A 21,394-nucleotide genomic window follows, 5' to 3' on the forward strand; every position below is an offset into this window, starting at 1 on the left:
TTAAAAATGTAGAAACTTATTTATAAGAGAAAAGATTCACAGGCTTTTTTAGGTCAACAAAGGATACAAACATACATGTAATTACTAACGTCTTGCCAAGACATTGGTTTCATAAAAACTCTGTCCAACACTTATATAATAAGCTCAATAACGGTACCATTTTTGCATTATTCAAATGATACTTAATGCAATAAAACACATACTGTAATACAGTTTAATCTATGAACATATGAATATTACCATCTGACTGCTGTAAATATCTACTTTCAGATAATTCAGAATGGTCCCTTAAAATCGCTGGGAAGATCAAGGGTGTTAAATTAGGTAAGTACCTTCAAAATCAGACTGATATTAAAACTATTTGTGGCAGTCAAATGGCAAACATGAACAGTAAGCCAGGACTATGTCTTTAACCAACAAACAGACTAATACTTTAACATTTTCATGTAATAACAAAATGGGCAACAGTTTAAAAAGTAAATGTGCTTACTGTATGTGAAAAGTGTCTCAGAAGACACATGGCACTCCATACTCTATAAATATCTATTCCACAGAAAATGTTAATAGAATCATCACAAGAGGAATGGCCAAGTGGATCTCTTAAATAATGTAAAATGGCATGGAAGATACAGAATTTACTGTACTATTTCCTGACACTTAATCACTTTATACATACATAAATACATATTTTTTTTAATAAAAAAATTTAAAAAAATAATTACAAATGAAAAAAAACAAAACAACTTCACTCCTTTCTTGTTCTTCTGCAGCAAACACAGAAAAACACTACATTTAAGATGTTTTTCTGTCAGAAGGGGGGATTCTCACTCTTTGTCCTTCAATAATTGGACAGTTGTAGCATATTATCATGTGTGTTCTGTTAGAAATAGCTTTGTAGAGGCTCTCCTAGAATGACCTCCAGCTGCTGGATAACTTTATGACATTGCTGTTCCACTTCCTCACATTCATCTGAAAAAACGGGGGGAAAAAACATTGGTTTCACAAAGTAATTTATCCGGGAATTTTAAATATTTTCAGAGAAAAAAAAAAACTATTTACACTTAAGAAAAGGTTCCTTATCTGTTCTAATCTACAGAATCTCTCAAGCTCTACTTTCTTTTTATTCTTTTTCAAAGACTGAAAGAGTTAAGAAACAACATCCAGATCTAATTAGCCGAATAAACTGTTGCAAGCTTTCTGGATTTATCAGATCATAAAAGTACTTGCATCCTTATTCACTTTGTTTACACTTAATTAGATTCCTGGTTTACATTCAGAAGATGGTCTTATTTTCCGTTTTGCTCTTTGAGTAGCACACATATAAGCTAAGCAGTTCAGGAGGAAGAGTTGAGGTGCGCTTTTCAGGTTATCATTCCTTGAGTCGAGATTAATAAAATACTACTAATACAAGAAATACATTTCTAAAGATTGTCCAAAATTCAAATGTTACTAATATTTGTTCTTGAAATGTACTGCCTCAAAAATAATGTGTTTACTGTAGATATTACGTAACAGCATAACTAATTTTGTTTTATGTAGTTTCACCTCATGGGCCAGACACAATTTATGTATAGTACATTATTTTGGAAACATACAATTTAATGTATTACTATCCTATCAGGATTGAATTTGTGTTGCAGAACATTTAGGACTGCATATAATTTTCTGTTTTTCATCTATAATACTGAATAACCTTGATTTATTAAAAAAAAATAGATACATACCTTCCATGAGTTCTGCCAGAAAAGGAATAGTTTCTGGAAGCAACACCATATAGTTTTCCCGTAGTTTACCAGCAAGTTCCATCAGCATCATTAAAGCAGCAAACCGGACCTTTTAAACAAATATACTGGCGTAAGATTTTCTACTCTAGTTGTATAATATCATCTTTAACAAATACTTTTGAACAAAGGAGCATTGTGTTTTGAATAACAAGAACAATGGACATGGGTATTACAATAAAACAGTGGATGGTACCACTGGAAGTAAAGTTAATTTAAATTTATGGTTTACAAATGAAAACATTCACCATCTCACCTTTGGAAGGCTGTGCCTGGTCTTTAATAAAATCTGATAATTAAGCTGTTTCCATTGTGCATCATCACCAACAGCTACAGAGAACTGAGCTACACAAGGAATCAGATGTTCAGTGACCCTTGTCTGGAATGATTCTTCTCCTCCTAGCATGTTCTCCAGCTAAAGAGACAAAAAAAAAACAACTTCAGTACAAAATGTGACATGAACAGTTTAAAATAATGAAAATAAAATTCCCAATTCTAAGTACACAAAACAAAAATCAAAAATACTGAAACAAATCATAAAACTTTATGAAGGTATTCGATTTTAGCAGAGCATCAGAAACATGTAAAATGAATTATGCTGTCTAACTTATTACCTAAAATAAAAATAGTACTCTAGTGTCAATTTTAAAATAAATGTAAAAAAGACTTGCAGTGCTCAAGCATAAACAAATGAGGAGCCACTTTGCTGCCTTTTATTTCACAGCATAGTAAAATGGCTAAAGAGTCGGATTATGAACAAAAACAAAATCATATAAGCCATTTTCAGTACGCTTTCACAATCTTTCAACAGCGTCTTTCAACTGTGACTACTCTTTTCATCTTTAACCACATCAGAAGATTTTTCTTTGTTTTTTTTAGTAATTCTGGTGTGCATTTGAGGAGGTATTTGTTACAACATTTATTAATGGAGCTTCAGTAAAAAGCTAAATTTTCCTCTTGGGGCAAATAGATAGCACTTATCTACTCAGAGAACTGTGTCAATCAATACAACAAATCAGCGAAACAGAAAGTAAATCAAAAAACTAAGAATTAATGTAATCTATTTGTAAAAAGTAAAATCACCTTTAGCAACATTATCTAACTCGTGAAGCACTGCATATTGAAGAAACAAGATGATGACCACATAAGTTCATAAATCAGTTAATTTTTCCAAGCAACTTTAACTTACTGTAAGGAGTTATTCCCTGATTTAGATAACCATGCATTCCAATGGTTGTGTAATACACCACATGTACGTTAACATTTTTTATAAAAAAAAGACCATTGCAGAAAATATATAACAGGCATGTTGAATACAAGAGCGAAATTGCAGACCCTAATTATATGAATAGGTCCTCAGTATCATCATTTTTGGCAAATAGAAAAAAATGAGGCTTCATACTACTTTAATGTGGAAAAAGATTACGGCATGCAAGCTTTTATCTCTAGCATGCAACAGACTGTTATAACTCACTTTGAACACATAGATTAGATTTTACATCACTGTGGCTAGTACATCCCTTCCCAGAATGCATATGGAGATGGCAGGTTTTGGGTTCAGGGGAACTACTAGTATTAAAATAATGTATATTACTCCTTATAGCTAACAAAAAACCAATAGTTTACCTGATCAATCAGGGGCATCATGAGGAATTCTGCTCTCTCTTTGCTAACGAATTTCATAGTATCATACAGGAAAATTTTGTGTAGACAATCCAGGATATAATGAAGCATTAGACAACTCTTTTCAATATTGTCTTTAGACTCAGAAAAGAATGCTTCATCTGTAGAACAAAAAGAAAACATGTTATGCTTTCTGCATATAACAATATATATTGCATTTGCTTAAGATATGCATCGTTAAGACTGGAACTATTCTGTAAAGGCATGTTTCCAGATCTATTACTGCGTTTAAAAAATACTTTCATTAGTGATATATGAGTATCCACAGATCAATTTTTTCCTGACATTTATTTGCCTATTTTTTTAGTATTTACAAATGTAGTCTTACAAAAACTGCTAATAACAGTCATATATGCAGTCATGTGCAAGAAATGAAAAATGCGTTGAGCTATTACATCTGTTGTTCTTTGTCACATTTTTAAAATTATGTTATCTCTCCTTTACAATACTTTTCTGCTTCTGGAAAGTACATAATGAAATCAAGGATACACCTAATCCAGAGTAAAATGAAGAAAATACAAGTTGAACAAGTCATTTGAACTGGTGGCTAGTCTAAGCAGAGAAATGTCAGCTGGTAAAAAGGGAGACCTCATGAGTAGAAATTGATCAGAATGTTTTTAGATGTTTAATAAAACAATAAAATACTGGCTTTAATATTGATGCATATGGACAAACAAACATTTCAGATATGTACACGGGGTGGGCAGTAATAATAAGATGAACATTTAAATCTATTTTTTTGCTAACACTCTGACCTCTGAATGAAAAACTCAACAATATGGAGAAGTGAAACCAGACTTGCAGTATTTGTCTAATGAAAACAAAGTATAGAGAACCTCACTGTTTACCTGTTTTTGATAGGTTTGTCTGATTAAGGAGGTCTGAGAAAGGTTTCACTAAATGCCCAGCAAAAAGTAAGAACAACCCCTTCAACTTGTCAGCTATGCGGTCAGCAAGACGGCAGAAGGTCAACAGACGATCCTTAGGAGCCCCCTCAGTTTTGCACCAGTCAAATAGCTGTGAATTCATAAATTAATTTCATGAGAAAACAGAAAAAGGGAAAATTACATAAGAGAAAACATTTATCTGAAAAAAAAAACAAGTAATTAAGAAGTGAATAATACAGTGGCTTAAATTTAATGCATGTTACAGATTCTTTACCCTGAAGAAAAGTGGTCTGAATGTGACTTCAGAAAGCTTCATGATCATTACGAGTTGGCAGTCAACCAGATGACCTTCAATTTCACAAATCTGGTCCAAAGCAATCTGTTAAAAAATAATAAAAATAAAACCTTGAGCATTGGAGTAAATACTGTAATTTCAGAAAAGATCAGCTTTAATTTAAATATCAGTTAAACAACTGTCAATGAATACTTCTCTTTAAGGCTTGTTTCTTAGAGAAACTCCTACCAAACATCAGCGGCTACCTTATTAGATCCTCCATGTATACAGTACATATACAGTATTATATAATCTTTACTAGTTTTGTGCACTGTAGTTCGTAAATAGACAAAAACACTGCCTATGGTAATTTAAAATGTGGAATAACTGGTGACACAGGCAGTATCTAAGACATGGCCACTACACTCGATTCTTCATGCATCATCTGTAGCAGAATTGCTGGCAAAAGCTGATTGGCATGAGAGACCAAGGGGAAGCACAAGAAGTGTACAGCAAACTTAAAGATGTGATACAGTCATGAAAATGATAGGACAATATAAAATCCATTTCACCCAATCCCGGCCGGTATGTAGCAGCACATCAGCTCTGTTGGTTTTACCACTACTAACAAAAACAAGAAGTTATGTCCATATTGGACACAAACACAAAAACGGTATACTTTGGAGCAGAAAATACCAACTTCATTTTATAAACTCAGAGGCACTAAAATCAATTGGAAAGGTATCAATGCTGCAGGCTGGTAAGGTGCTTGTGATAATTTGGAAATTGTCTGTTTCTTGCACATTCTAGCTTCTTTGAAAGCAACAACTTAATTAAATACTGATGCTATAGCTTTGTCATTTTATGGCCATTAACATGTTTATTAACAGTCGAGTTGTGCAAAACGGCTTTACTAAGCGATCCATTCAGTCACCAGATATCAATCCAAACAGGCACCAGTTGGGAGATGTGGAATGTAAAGTTTTCAGACACAATCCATTACTGTTCAATATGGAGAAGCTGTTAGATACAGTTGTGAATGGTACAATTACCCAGATGGCACTCTTGGGATGCCTAATGTGTTCGATACTGTAATTAATTCTAACTTTTTGATGGGAAATAACATTTTATAAAAATAACTGAAGGATAAAAAGAACAATAAAAAAAATGTTCTTACTTACAACAATTTTTACTTAAATGTACCACTGAGGAAACACTTAATGCAGAAACAACACAAATGAGTTAGTTTAAACACATCTGGAAAATTATGGACTATTATGGAATCTTAAATATATTTAATATGACAGTTTTACATATCAGCATAATTGATCTTTTTAGCACTTCCATCGTGGATAAGAAAATAAATGGCAATAAATTAAATGTTCCTTAGTTTTACAACCAATTCTGCATCAGTTACAGAACTACCTAAAGCGAATAAACAGTTGCTTTATTATTAGAACTGACATTAAGCAACATTCTGGTCTGATGCAAGTTGCCTTTTACATTCAACAATCAAACCCAAACACACACATACTGTAAACAATTAAAAACTCACTACAGGACATATCATTTTAAATTACCTCAGAATGATCAGATCTGAAGTCCAGGGCTTTTAGGAAAAAGTTTGTGAGCTCTGACTGACTCGACTTCAACTGCTCACTTTGCATGTGTTTGATATGATCTTGAAAAATCTCCATTAATGGACCAATATGGCTCTAAATAAAATAAAAAAAAGATATTAATGTTGTCTGAATATGTACAATTAATCTTCTTAAACTCATACTAGGATGATGGATATTTAGATCTTAAGTAACAAAAAGTAGCAAATTTATGGTTTCAGAGGGGGAAAATACTTTGTTCTGGCACAGGCTGAACCTACACCACTGAAAACAGAAAAAATTTTAATAACAGATTCAACTGAAAGAATTAATCTGCAACAAATGTAATAAATGGCTTAATACTAAAACATAAGTTCAAAAGGATGTTACAGTGGCACCATACCATGCGACTATCAACCAACTTGCTGTAGCACTTAATGAAGATGGGCAGCAAAACACGGGGGGCCAGTTTCGTCACCAATGTGGTCTGCAGGGAGGTCAAACGAGCATTGAACTGAATGCAATGAGCAGTACTCAGAGTAATCCTCTTTAATCGAGCCATCTATAACAGAAGAAAAAAAAAAGACAAATAAAAATCCAACCAATAGCTTGTTCCATCCCTCACTAACCTACCATAAAAAAAAGGTACAAAAAGCATGAACGTGTTTTAGCAGGTTCTTTGTGAGATGTCCACCATTAAATGTCCAGGGTCTACCTGCAAATCACCCATAACTGACTGCTCAATCAATGCTAGCACTGTATACATAGAAAATTCCATTGAAAGTAGGTAGGTAGGTGTGTACCAACAGCATCTGAGAGTGTATGAATGTACTATCCACAGGGACAATGGGTAAGATTAAAGATTTAAATGGTCCTAGTACATAGCATGCTAGTTGACTCCAGACAAGCTCCCAAGAGCACAACAAAAAGGCCTTGACTGGAGATCTACCATCAGCTCGTTTTCAACAGTTATGTGACATTACGAAGTCTGCATGGTCCATCACTGTATTACAATTGGATACCATGGTAAGTCTATACTCCAAAGAATTCAGGCAGTCAGGATGGCAGACACGGCTATGACTCTGTACGAGGTGGATGTGCTTAACAAATGAGCTACTCATTGTATGCTACTGCAGGCTATGGTGCAATGGTTTGCATAATATTCAATTTCTTTTAAAAAGACATTTTGACCTTTGTAACATTTGCATTGAAGATTAAACACTGAGTAATAAAAATTTAAATAAGCTTTTATAACATCTTTTTTTAAAAATTTTATTTATTTATTTTATTGTAATCATTCCATACAAATAGATCAATTTATAACAAAAAAAAAAAAAAAAAAATTGAAAACAAATCAAACCCCACCCCTGAGAAGGAGAGCTTAGCCAAAGGAGAATTGCTTAGGGCTTTTTAATAAGGCAACAATAAACAAAAAGAAGGTAGAAATATATATAGGTATATAAAAAATGGAGAACGAAAATAAATGTGGTAATAGTTATTTCTCTTATTCTAAAATATTATTGATTAGATCCTGCCAGGTTTTGAAAAAGTTCTGTACAGATCCTCTAACTGAGAATTTGATTTTTTCCAATTTCAAATAATATAAATCATCCGTTTCCCACTGACTTATCAGAGGAGAGTTAGGATTCTTCCAATTTAACAAAACAAGTCTGCGTGCCAAAAGTGTAGTGAATGCAATCACCGTTTGCTTGTCCTTCTCCACTTCAAGTCCGTCTGGAAGAACACCGAACACATCTGTTAGTGGGTTAGGAGGGATTGTGACCCCAAGGCTGTCTGAAAGGCACTTAAAAAGTTTGGTCCAAAATGATGTTAGTTTTGGTGCAGGCCCAGAACATGTGACCCAGTGAGGCAGGAGCTTGGTTGCAGCATTCGCAGGTTGGATCTTGCCCTGGAAACATTTTGGACAGTTTTAAGCGAGACAGATGCGCTCGATATATAATTTTTAGTTGAATAATTCTATGCTTTGCGCATATGGAGCTCGAGTGAATTCTCTGCTTTGCTACCTTCCACTCCTTTTCTGATATATTGATTAAGAGATCTTCTTCCCAATGTCCTCTTGGGTCTTTGAAAGGTAAGGACTCTAATTTAAAGATTTTATATAATGCGGAAATGGTGTTTAATTCCTCGAAATTGAGCAGTATTTTTTCCAGCATGGTGGAGGGTACGAGATGAGGAAAATCGGGCAGTTTCTGTTTAACAAAATTTCTAATTTGAAGATAGTGAAAGAAATGTGTAGCTGGGAGGTTGAATTTGGAACGTAATTGTTCAAAAGATGCAAAGATGTTGTCTATATAAAGATCTCTGAGCATTTTAATCCCAAAACTTTTCCAGGTATTAAAAACTGGATATGTTTGCGAGGGTTGAAAGAGGTGGTTCTCTTGCAGAGGTGCCACTGATAAAAGATTTTCCATCTTAAAATGCTTTCTAAGTTGGTTCCATATTCTGAGTGAGTAAAGCACAATTGGGTTATTAGTATATTTGCGATAACTTGCATTTATTGGAGCGCAGAGCAGGGAGTATAAAGAAATACTACAGGATTTTACTTCTATTGCGAGCCAGGCCTGTGTATGTTCATTTTTTTGTGTCCAGGTTTTTATGGCTTGTATGTTTACCTAATTTTCAGTTTTATTACTGGGCAGCAAAGCCATGCCACCTCCTGCCTGAGGTCTTTGTAGGGTCGCTCTTCGGATACGTGGGTGTTTTGAGTTCCAAATGAATGAGGTTATTGTTGAGTCTAATTGCTTAAAAAATGATTTATTGATATATATTGGAATGTTTTGAAATAAAAAAAGAGGTTTAGGAAGGATATTCATCTTAACAATGTTAATTCTTCCGGCTAGAATGAGATGAAGGGTTGACCATCTATGCAAGTCTTGCTTAATTTTTTCCATACAGATGGCAAAATTTTGTTGATAAAGAGCTTTATGTTTACTTGTGATATTTACCCCATGGTATTTAAACCGATCTTCTATGGTAAAAGGTAGGGTGTCCAATCTAATATTATATGCTTGTGAATTCACTGGAAAGAGTATACTTTTATTCAGATTAATTCTGAGACTGGATATCTTTTGAAATTCTGTTAGTGCTGTTAAAACTACAGGCACAGTGTTTTCTGGGTCTGATATATATAAGACCATATCATCTGCATATAGAGAAATTTTCTGTTCCAGTCCTTCTCTGATAATCCCCTTTATCTGATAAGAATTTCGACAGTGAACCGCCAGTGGTTCAATGGCGATTGACATTAATCTTGAAATAAAAGTCATCACTTTTATCAATATATCCATGTATGAAATGACTGAGTAAAACCTATTCCGATTAAAATCATTTGTGTAAAATACATTTAGAGTTAGCGAGGACAAAAACATGCAAGGCAGCATGAGATTGTAAGCACAATACCAATTTTCAATGATAAAGGAAATACTGTATATTTTCAACATCTCTGAAACATGTCTTTTTACTTTTAAACATTAGAATATTTATGGTTATAATTGTATAATTATTTAATAATGAGACTTACCAGCAATATGATATCCATGAGATATGGGCTAATAAAATGTGGCAAAGCTTCTGAGACTTTCTGTAACGTCGTGACCATACTCAGCAAATAAATCTCATTGGACAGCAACTCTTTCCTGTCCTTTAGTGACTTTATTACAGCAGGCATTAACCTTTAAACAAATAAGCACAACAAAGGTATTGATGTTTTCTTATAATTATTTTTTGTTACTATTTCTAAAGACACTTGCACCACCAGAAATAGCTTCCAGTTTAATGACTATTTATGCACTGTATTAAACGATAGTACTGTGGTATTAAGCTGTTATTTTCCACAAGGAGTAACTGAGAAATCAAGCAAAATGACCCCTTTTATTGGCTAACTAAAAAGATTACAATATTATCTTTGCCTGAAGAAGGGGCCTGAGTTGCCTCAAAAGCTTGCATATTGTAATCTTTTTAGTTAGCCAATAAAAGGGGTCATTTTGCTTGATTTCTCACTACATCCGTAATGGCTAACACGGTACAAGACCCTAGTACTACAAGGAGTAAAGAAATGCAGAAAACTGTCCATCTAATTTAGTAATACTTACCTTGGCAGTTCAGGGATGGCTAGTGCCTTGATGACACTGGTGACTTCAGCTATACAGAGGAGTGCACTTCCCAAGACATTTTTCTCCTCCTCTCTTGACATTACAAGGTCAACCACACTGCGCAGCACTGGCACAAAATGCTGCTGATGCTCCGCTCCAAAGCATCTACACAGCAGCTTGAGACTGTACAAAGCAGTCTGTCTGTTTATAGCTTGTTCCTCCTCCATATGTTGCTTACGCTGAGCAATCAAAAGCAGGTCTTCACTTAGTTCCAAGAGATGAATCACCTGTGGAAGCCAGAGAGAAAGGTTTTTTTTTGGTACTTCACACTGGTATTACATTTTTCTACAAAATGTCTGGTTCATATACTAAGATAATAAATGAGTGCCAAAAATGTTGGTAAAGTTTAGTTTCATTAACGTCAAAAGTGAGGACAGAAAACCTATTGAGTGACACTTAACGTCTCTCTATTATAAAAAAAAATCCTGTAAAGGAAAAGCAGGGCGACGAGACGTGATCTTCTTGGAAGTTCTCGGAAGACAATTAAAAGTGAGACCCGTGAGACACAAACAATATCAAATAAGAGCATGGAACACTCAGTCATGTAAAGACACATAGCACACACAGATCCTGTGCTCTCAGCACATATAAAGCGTATAAGGGCAATACGTTCTAGATGAAACGTCAACGACTATGGAATTCAAAAGGCTCAAACAAATGATGGGGCGATACACATGCAGAGAAAGGTAAAGAATATGAAAGCAGTAAAATTCGAAAGTATTGTAGCGTCCCAGCCAGGTTGAAGCCTTTTTTGTTTTAAGTGACTGTTAGGTCTGCTTGAGGGAGAGTGGTGTACAGCACGGAAGACTGATAGCAGCGAGACAGCAGATAATCCGATGGCACCTCCTTAAGCATGTGGACTGGGCAAGCGAAGCGAGCCACCTAGTTTAATATTACATTAATAGTTTTTGCAGCATTCTATTTTAACTAGCCATGTGCGCCCAACTACGTTGCGCATGTTAAAGTTGTCTGTGAAGGGCTCCCTGTTTAAACGCAGCTGCCAGTCGTGAACTGGGCCCTTCGTCGCACAGCATTATGATTTTTTATAAGGGAAACAAAATTAGAAAACAAAACCATTGGACATTGATTCGATAGGAACGGCCTACTCGGAATCACTGTCCGAACAGTAATTATGTGGTGGTGGAGGAGCATTTCTGCTTCTCTCCATTCACAGTCCGTCTCGTTTTCATGACGCTGTCATTTCTTGTCACGATCTCTTCTCAACCTTTCTCCAATCTCGCAGGTTGCTTTGTGGCAATCCAAAGAGTAAGGAAGAAGCAATGCTTCTTTCTTGAACTCCAAACGCCGACTGATGGAAAATCACAGAAGTGTGTCCGACTTATATACTCTGACTGCCGACTCCAAGAAGTGGGTGAACATTCGATTTGGACGAAGTGCTGCCAACGACGGTCGATAGAAACACAAAAAACCACAGTCTCGACAACGAAGCAGGTGTCGACGCCAGATCTAAACACAAAGCACGGTGACGACGCCAGATCTAAACACAAAGAGTGGTATCGACAGTGTTTGTAAACAAAAGTAACAACCAAGGTGTTGTGTATTCAGCCAGTACAAACAGCACGTAGTCTCCTTTAGTTCAATCCTCTTTAATCACCACACTCCAACCTCATCCAACGATCCTCCCCCTCACTTCCTCTCCTCCTCCATCACTACTGCCCTCTACTGAACACAGCAGGAACACCACACAAGGCAGTGAATTCGCAGACAAACAAAGATCAAGATCCAAATGGAAGTTTATATATAAAGATATTTGTATTAAAAAGACATGCACAGATAACAGTAGCAGCTCTAAAATTGTGTATTTGTTGATAGATATGTTCTCAGTTAGGATACTTTCAGCTCCTTATATTTTGCTTTCTAAGGTATTTACTTTCTTAAATAAAACACTTCCAAAACAATCAATAAACAGGAAGACTGGCTTTCTTCTAAAGTCATGCCATGACTCACTGTGGTAGCAGGGCTGCTATGAATGTCTCGCTCTATGCACAACACCCTTGTCAACAATAAGATACTTTGGCTAGAAAACACTGCGCTCTGACCTTCAAAGGTCATCCAAAAAGATAACTTCCCTTTGGGGATTAATAAAGAATATCATCAACATCATATTTCCCTACAAGTTTAATATGCTAATTACATTACAGACATTATTTGTTTAGTAGTACATAGAGTTATATGCTAGACTCAATAGTTTAAGTGCAGAAGTGTCAGCTAATTCAAATAAATTACCCACTGCTTCATGCTGCCAAACTTTTGGCAGTTCACAAAAACGACAGTCTGTGCCAAATGCTTGAATGACAAATATTGTTTAATGGATTTTTTTTATTTGACTTGTACGTGTTTAAAGGAATAATACATTTTATTTTCAATGTTTTGTTCATGGTCAGCACTCCGCTGGATCACTTAAAGTTTTTAACAAGCAGAAATACTTAGTTCCTATTATCAGCTATGACAAGTAATGGCCTTCATCTGCTAACACAACAAACCAGGTCAACAGCAACTGCCAATGTTTTCACTGCTTTTGCCAATAGGGCTAACCTTGAAAATAGCCAGCCAACTTGGCCTAGCCTGGGGTCACTCTGTTTTAACAGCACACTGAGGAGGTAGCCTTTGGAGGTGGCTCAAATAACAGCGTTGACGATTTTCTCTGAATATTTAGGTTATTGTAAACAAAACAAAAAAAAACAACTTTTAACAGTAATAATAATAATAATAATTCATTACATTTATATAGCGCTTTTCTCAGTACTCAAAGCGCTATCCACACAGGGAGGAACCGGGAAGCGAACCCACAGTCTCCTTACTGCAAAGCAGCAGCACTACCACTGCGCCACCTGTGAGGACATTGTGTTGTGCTGTGTAATATTGAAGACCATAATAAACGTGTGTGCTTTGGACATTTGGTGTCTGTCAGTCTGTGTACGGGAGGCTGTCTTCCACACGTTAATCCTAAACTCGCCTTACCCACTTCAAACATTTTCAACATTCAGTCTATGACTTGTGCACACAGATTATTTGTGTAAAAGCATTCATTTCAACAACATACTGCACATGTAAACAAAACAAATAACCATACTATCATGCTATATCTGAATCATAATCAGTTGAAGGGCATAGTTATGGTTCTGCTCCTTAGTGAAAATGGGCCATTTGTAACAAAACAAGCACAAGGGTATAATGCAAGGCTGTGAAAAGCCACTTCCACCACTGGAGATAAGAAGTTCTCAAAGTTGTTTTTGATTAAAGTAAAATAAAAAAATAAATAAATAAATAAAGCATTTACTGAACTTGCTTAGTTCTTTATTAAGGTTGCTGGAATGTACATTCTGGTACTAACTAACTAACTAACTAACTAACTAACTAACTAACTAACTAACTAACTATCTATCTATCTATCTATCTATCTACAGGGAGCAAGACAATAACCAAATTTGTATGAATTGCCACTCTATAATAGGTCACTTTACTTCCTCATTCAAGAACATGGCCACACTCACTTCCCATTAAGACCAGTTTAAGACATTAAACAAAACTGTTCACGCCATTTGTAATGTTACAGATCCATTGGTTTCCCTCAGAGAGTGTGAGTTCACATGGCACAGTGGCTAAACCATGTGGCCGTAAGACAGTGAACCACCACTCTACTGGCTAACCACTTACCACCATTTGCTGCCTGTTAAGCCACAGCTACAGTTTGTATTTTTCATTGGTGGTTGGCGAAACTAGATCAGAGAATTGAACATCTGCTTGTTGAAACACCTTGGATAAGCACAAAAATACAAGCAAACTTTCCGTCTGAACATGTTTTCACTCTCTTAACTTTCAAACTCCAGTTGTACAGCTCTCTCAGTCCATGCTCTGCAATGTTGATACTACATGAAGAGCCATGGCAGCCAATGATGGAGCTGTTACTGGGCAAGACTCCTGACCAATGATTGAGGAGAGTTTTCAACTAGTACTGTAGTCAGCTATAGATGGATTCCTGGATGATTTTTTGAGAAAAATCATACTAACTAGTATGCTAAAAATGGTGAAAACAAAAACACCTTTAAATAAAAAAACAAAAAAAAAAACCTATTTCAATTTAAAAGGACATGGAAAAATGTGCTTTTCTGTCAGTAGTGCTGAAAGGTAATGTACTTATGTGTGGACTTGTATGTTAACTGTGTATAAAAAGTGTGGCTAGCCCTTTAAGAATATTACCTAGTGTGATGTGTGGTTCAGCCTGATTGACAAGTTGATCCAAACAAGAAGAAAGGACTGGAAGAAGCTGTGTTTTGTGCTGTGCCCGTTTTTCAGCAGTAGTGTGTTTAAATGTTGCAAAAGAATTAAAAACCTATAATTAAATCTGAGTAGCAGAGCAACATCAAGCATTTTTATGAGTATGAGGCATACCTGTGTGCAAAATTAATCAGTAATAAGCTGGTTTTAAAAAACAAAGTTTCAGTTTGAAAGTATAAACAGATGCATTATGCCAGTGTTTACCGAAATTGTTATTATGTTGTGATAGGAATGTTTGGCAATACCACCCACTCCTATCATCAACTTAAAAGCTTCCTCCTATTGGAATGTGCTTTTCTGTCATGCATGAGAGTACTTTCCAAGAACAGTTTACTTAACAGTATTTTTGCCAAAATACATGTTTGGGATTCTGTGCGTATAAGACTAAAAAAACATGATCTTTGGATTATACAAGCAATAAGGTTTTTTTTTTTTTTTTTTAAATATATACAGTAGATGGTGTGAGGGATGGCCAGGGGGAAACAGCTTATGTAGGGCAACCAACACCCCCCCTGTCAGGATGCTAGATGGCGGCAAGCCCAGGCTCAGATCCCCGCATGTGTGCCTACAAGGCATGCTGGGTATTGTAGTCCCTGGGGACAGTCTTGTGGAGGCCGCCAGGGGGAGCTGTGGGATTTGGGTGTCCCTAGTCCATAGGACTCCTACCTCACCCAGAAGTGCTTTGGAGCTGCAGTGTCATATCACCGGAAGCATTCCCAGGTATTGGATAAAAGGAGCTGTCGGCCTCACATTAAGGAGCCAGAGACAAGAGGAAGAAAGAAGAAGCTTGCATGGAGGAGTGGAGGAGGCAGAAAGACCAAGAGAGAGAAAGAGAAAACATAGTTGCAGACTGCCTTATTATTGTGTGCTGCTTTGTGACTGTGTCTGTGGTGGGAAATGCTTTAGGGACATGTTTACCAGGAATGAATCCTCTTGTTTATTTTATACTTATGTCTGAGCCTTTTTGTTGGGTATTTGGGGAGCTGGAGCGGCCCCTGGTATCCACAATGATTAAATATTGTTTCTCGTTGTACAAGTTGGATCTTCATTGAATGCAAAAAGTATCAGTTTTGGCTAGAATATTTCTTTAAGCTTATAACAATTTGACACTTGCAACAATAAAAGCTAAAAGGCCAAAAAAATTGGAAAAATTGTTCCATACATTACATACATACAGTATTCACTACATCTTCTGCTTCTCATTTTTTGAAATGGCATACTATTCTTGGGCTTGATTCAACTTTAATACTCTTTTATCTGTTTTTGGGGATAGAGAGCATAGGCTTTGTCTACTTAATGTTGCATCATGTTTATGGATTAAATAAAAGATTTAAAAGCTTATTTTGGAAGTGTTACCAGGCATAAAATCAAAAAACAGTTTTGGAAAATATGACAAAATGTTTTTCCGTAAACATGGCAAATTCCTTGTCTTAAAAAAAAGTATAGAAAATATTCTAATTAAAATAGTAATTAATTTGGACAGGGCATTCAGGCCGTTTTATTTTTTACCTGTTCATCCTGCCACTGTATACGATGCTGCAGTTTGTTATTGAGCAGATCCATAGCTTTACGTCGGACAGAAGGTAGCTGATTACCCATGAGGCCTTTGATAACTGGGATGAATGCATTATTAGGCAGAAGTGAATTCACCTGAAACAAACATTTTAACCTGGATTAAATCTCATGTACCTTTAGCTACATAAGCCCTTACTTTATTATTATTAATTTTATCCAAAAGAGCTGAAAAAGGAGGAAAAAATACAACATACCTTATCTAAAACATCATATGATTTGTTAAGCAGTGCCCTCCAGAATTTTGCTGTCGGCTTATCGGAGTTCTTTTCCACAGAGGCAGCAACACTATTAATGTATCTTAGAATTTCCTCTAAAAGACTAAATACCAAAAAACAGTTATGAGAATATTCAGGAATGATTGCAAGTTTTACTTTCGATAAGAAAGAATAATTCAACAAAACATTTTTCTAGCCACTCTAAAGCAAAAGATTCCTAACCGTGCTTGTAATTTCTGATGAATTTTCATCAATACATCACACTCCTGAATTTTCAATCAGAATAAAAAGGCCAAGAGACTTTGAATGACCACATACAGAATGCAATTCCAAATATCAACCCTTTTTTTTTGGGCTTTCAATAACAATTTTACATGATATTTACATTATCATATGTAACAATGAGAAACATCACTAAACCGCTAAGCCTATTAACAAGGCCTCTAATTACAGTACTTGGGCAAGTTTACCAAATTCATTTTATTAAAAAAAAAATAATAATAATAAAGTAAGGACCCATAAGGTCACAATGATATCCCTTACCTTTGTTCTAGTCTTTGAAGAGTGTCCTGCAAGGATTCACCAATGTCTGCAACCTGCAGAAACAGTATAAAGTAGGAAAGTATATACAGTAGGTAACCCTTATGTAATTCTCCTGAAAAGTCTTTTTTCTTATCAACTATTGTGAAAATATTACTACTTTATCAAGAAGTTACAATGACATCATTTCTGATCCATGAAATGAAGTAGGAGATGGATGACAAATGAAGTATTCCAATGATCAAATGCAGACATCAAGTCAACAAACTTAAAATGCTAGTGTTAAACAAATAAGCATGTTTAGTGCATAATCTTGCCTAGTGCTTATAACGTAAAACCAACAATTTAAAAGTGAAAAGGTCAGAAGTATGGATGTACTACTTTTTGATAACCAGTACAGAGTACTTGATGTTGGCCTACAGTGTTCATGAAGTACTCAACAAGAAAAACAAAAATACACAAAAACATGTATCCCAACTGCAATTTTTGCACAACTGAAATGTCTACCTTAGCACTAAGCATTTAAAGATTATATGCATGTTGTATTTAAAAAAAAAAAATAACACCAACTCTCTTACAGATCAGTCTGTTTCTTCTTACATCTGTGAATTCTGAAACCACTAAAAAACACTTTCCAAACTAGAACATAGCAGTGACAAACACTTTTGTACTGAAGTAGCCAAGGAAGGAAATCAGACTATACTGCCTGACCAATAGTGGAGAACACCGTCTAATCTTGGGATGTCAGGTTCAGATAGCTATGTCTGCACTTCAAAATCAAGATAACTGTTATATGTGTATACAGTGATCCCTCGCTATATCGCGCTTCGACTTTCGCGGCTTCACTCCATCGCGGATTTTAAATGTAAGCATATCTAAATATTATATCACGGATTTTTTGCTGGTTCGCGGATTTCTGCGGACAATAGGTCTTTTAATTTCTGGCACATGCTTCCTCAGTTGGATTGCCCAGTTGATTTCATATAAGGGACGCTATTGGCAGATGGCTGAGAAGCTACCCAACCAGAGCACGTATTACGTATTAAATAAAACTCCTCAATGATATACAATGTGCTTCCCACGCGGTGCTTCACATACTGGAAAGCCCGAACAGCACGTATTGATTTTTGATTGTTTGCTTTTCTCTGTCTCTCTCACTCTCTCTGACATTCTCTGCTCCTGACGGAGGGGCTGTTCGCACACTGGTCTAGAGGATACGGACGCTCCTCTAAAAAATGCTGAAAGACTACCTTCACATTGCTCCCTTCCTTGCAGCTGCTTTGTCCGGCGGTGCTTCGCATACTTAAAAGCCTAAACAGCCCTATTGATTTTTGATTGTTTGCTTTTCTCTCTGTCTCTCTCTCTGACATTATCTGTTCCTGACGCGCACTCCTTTGAACAGGAAGATATGTTTGCATTCTTTCAATTGTGAGACGGAACTGTCATCTCCGTCTTGTCACGGAGCACAGTTTAAACTTTTGACTAAAGGGCTCTAATAATGTTAAAAAGCGTATTTAGAAGGCAGTAAACAGGTTTTCTATGCTCTGTGAAAATATTCGATTTATAAATAAAGAATCCTACTTCGCGGAAATTCATTTATTGCGGTAGAGTCTGGAATGGATTAACCGTGATAAACAAGGGTTTACTGTAGTAGAATGGAATTCCTACTTGCATGTCTCCTTTGAATAGTGACAGTAATATAAAACCAGCGAAAGAGAAACATGAACATTTGTACTTGCTTTTTTGTATTATCAGTCATTTCTAGTCGCAGTGTATTTGTAAAGCATGATGTACTGATGACTTGTACACTGTGGCTTAAAGCATGCATGTGAAAACTAAAGGCGACATTTGAAAACACTACCATTCACAAGAATGTGAACCTCTATATGCACAAAATGACTTAATCAAAGAGAAAATGTTCTGACATTTTGTCCTATTTTATCAGCCTGTGCTACTGTTGAAAATGTTTAGGTTTACCTAAGCTCTTACATATAAATTAAGATACAAACTGTTTTTTTCATACTTTACAAACAAAATAACTGAATAAATCAGAGGCTGCTTTGTAATATTCTTTAAGTATTTCCTCTACTATTAATGATGATACAAGGTAAACACTCAAAATACAAATAGCCTTAATCTGGAAGTGAGGAGTATTGTGATGTTTAAATTGCTAGTGTTAACATTTATAAAATTGGCACCTATACTTATAATTTGTCCATCACATAAATGACATCTTGTAGTACTGAGCACTTTGTTTATCTGAAGAACGTCCAGAAAAGTGGACTTATCTTTTTCCCCATCTGAAGTTTACTTGGAGATAATGACATATCTAAAGTCCAACTGGTAGAGAATTACAAATGGTGCAAAAACGTATATAAGGATTTGGGGTTGGCACTGTATGTTGTAAATTAAGGATAGCAGCAATTCAGTACATACAAGTGTTATATGTTCATTAAATGAGCTGTCATACAAAGGTGTCAACACCTTCACAGTGGGAATTGGCATAGTGGCATTTTGTGATTAGGAAAGTGAATTTATTTTTATATTCATTTTTACAATTATTATTAGCATAAGTACATGTTGGTTGCTTTTTTATTAGAGGGGTCTCTGCATAAATCTTGGCTGCAGCCTGAACCTGACAATGCACCTTGCAGCACAAGTTGGTCTTCCAGCAGATGACATGGAGTGTCAACTATAATAAAACAAAGCTTTGTGGAACATTAAAAGAGTATGTAAAATTAATTTATATTCTAACTTCAGATTTACATGTGACAGCTGTAGTTAGAATAACCTTTGTATCAGGAATAACAGCATAAACACAAAAATCTAAATCTGACTGGTATGTGAAGCCACGTGTTTAACTGGGCAAGTCAAAGAAAAAAATGATCCTACATTTTTCCAATACATCACATTCTTCCCATCTCTTGTATGAGAAGATTCCAGTCACTTACTAATTTACTTCAATCCACCTTACAGTTTTGTAACCTTTTATATTTAACATGCAGTCCCTATTTATATTTTCTGCTGCCTGACCTTTAAGTCCATTATTCGGTTTGTGCTCATAAAATGACACAAGATAAAGTTGACACCAAGTGCATGTTCCTGAGGAGCAGTATCAGAATGATGCGAGTAATAAAGAGATACATCAGTGTGTCCCTAGTCTGAAGTTAATTTAAAGGATGCAGGAATGGCTATGCGAGTTTAACGTTTTGGAAATATAAAAAAAGAAAGTAGTTAATGTCAGCTGTTAGTTTAGTTTAACCAAAACTAGATAAAAATGTTTTTGCAAAAAGTAACATTAAAATTCAACACTCACAAAGAAAAACGTCACCCTAAGAGTTGCAAATATAAACAATGTAAGTTCATCCTGCTGTTCCAGCAATCTGACAACCAACTGCATATTGTGATGAAAAGCTAATGTATAGTATATGTTGGGCTAAATAGATCAAAACAACTTTATATGCATTGATTGCACATTAATGCTATATTTGACATAAGGCACATTTAAAGCTTATGTAAGATGAAAGTACCTTTCCGATAAAGCTACTTGAAGCTAGAAGCTTAGCAATGAATGAGACTGTAAGAAACTTATAATGTCGGAGCTCTTTTCCACTGTATTCTTCTGTGTTGAACAGCATGGTCACAGTTTCCCCCAAATCAGATTTCTTCTTTGTGTTCCTTGTTTTCCCATTACCTGGAACACACCAGGAAAAATAGAATGCGGTAAGAAATCAGCTAATCTAATGTTATTTACAACCATTCAAATCTTATCAATATACTCAGTAAAATGAGAGTAAAGAACAATTAAAAAGTGCATGTAAAAATATGACAGTGATTTAATGCATAAAGAAGGATTTCTATTAGTATTTAGACATTCAGGTTAGTAAAGGGTCAAGTTAACATTTTAATGGACCTTAAAGTAAACATCCTTATACTTAATGTACTGTACAAACTCTATTAGGCAGACTATCTATAAAAAAGTCAATGTATGTGTTGTATGTATGTATGTATGTTCCTGCATCACTTCCAAACATCTGTAGCGATTTCCATTAAACTTGGCACACATGTTTCTCATTGATCGACTAAAAATACTGTAGGGTGAAATCAACCCTAACCAACTCCCTTCTGGGTAGGGTGGGGGGTGAGCTTGCGGTCTTGTATGCATGTTATCATCCAGATGACACTTGGAACGACCACCAGAGGGCGAACTGGAGGTGACTGCCAGCATTCTGTTGTTCAGCCCCTGTTGCAGTTGGCTGGCTCCGAGAGTCAACTGGATGATAACATAAGTACAAGACCGCAAGACAAGCACATTAGTGAATCTTCATTGTTTGTTAATTCATTTTTATTTTTAAAGTTGTTTTTTTTAT

At 35.6% G+C, this 21,394-nt stretch overlaps 1 protein-coding gene across 1 annotated transcript in view; it reads right to left on the minus strand.

Moving 5' to 3' along the window:
* Positions 1-21,394, minus strand: part of heatr1 (HEAT repeat containing 1) — a 74,616-nt gene continuing 53,222 nt past the window's right edge. Inside the window, 14 exon segments of the mRNA XM_051919163.1 lie at positions 1-969; positions 1,725-1,833; positions 2,038-2,196; positions 3,408-3,565; positions 4,313-4,481; positions 4,626-4,730; positions 6,206-6,340; positions 6,627-6,785; positions 9,765-9,915; positions 10,336-10,622; positions 16,204-16,344; positions 16,464-16,587; positions 17,028-17,080; positions 20,555-20,718. Of these exon segments, the coding sequence (XP_051775123.1) occupies positions 881-969; positions 1,725-1,833; positions 2,038-2,196; positions 3,408-3,565; positions 4,313-4,481; positions 4,626-4,730; positions 6,206-6,340; positions 6,627-6,785; positions 9,765-9,915; positions 10,336-10,622; positions 16,204-16,344; positions 16,464-16,587; positions 17,028-17,080; positions 20,555-20,718 (2,003 nt within the window). The 3' untranslated portion in view covers positions 1-880.

This window comes from Erpetoichthys calabaricus, chromosome 15 (assembly GCF_900747795.2).
Source record: "Erpetoichthys calabaricus chromosome 15, fErpCal1.3, whole genome shotgun sequence".
Taxonomy (NCBI): Eukaryota; Metazoa; Chordata; class Cladistia; order Polypteriformes; family Polypteridae; genus Erpetoichthys; species Erpetoichthys calabaricus.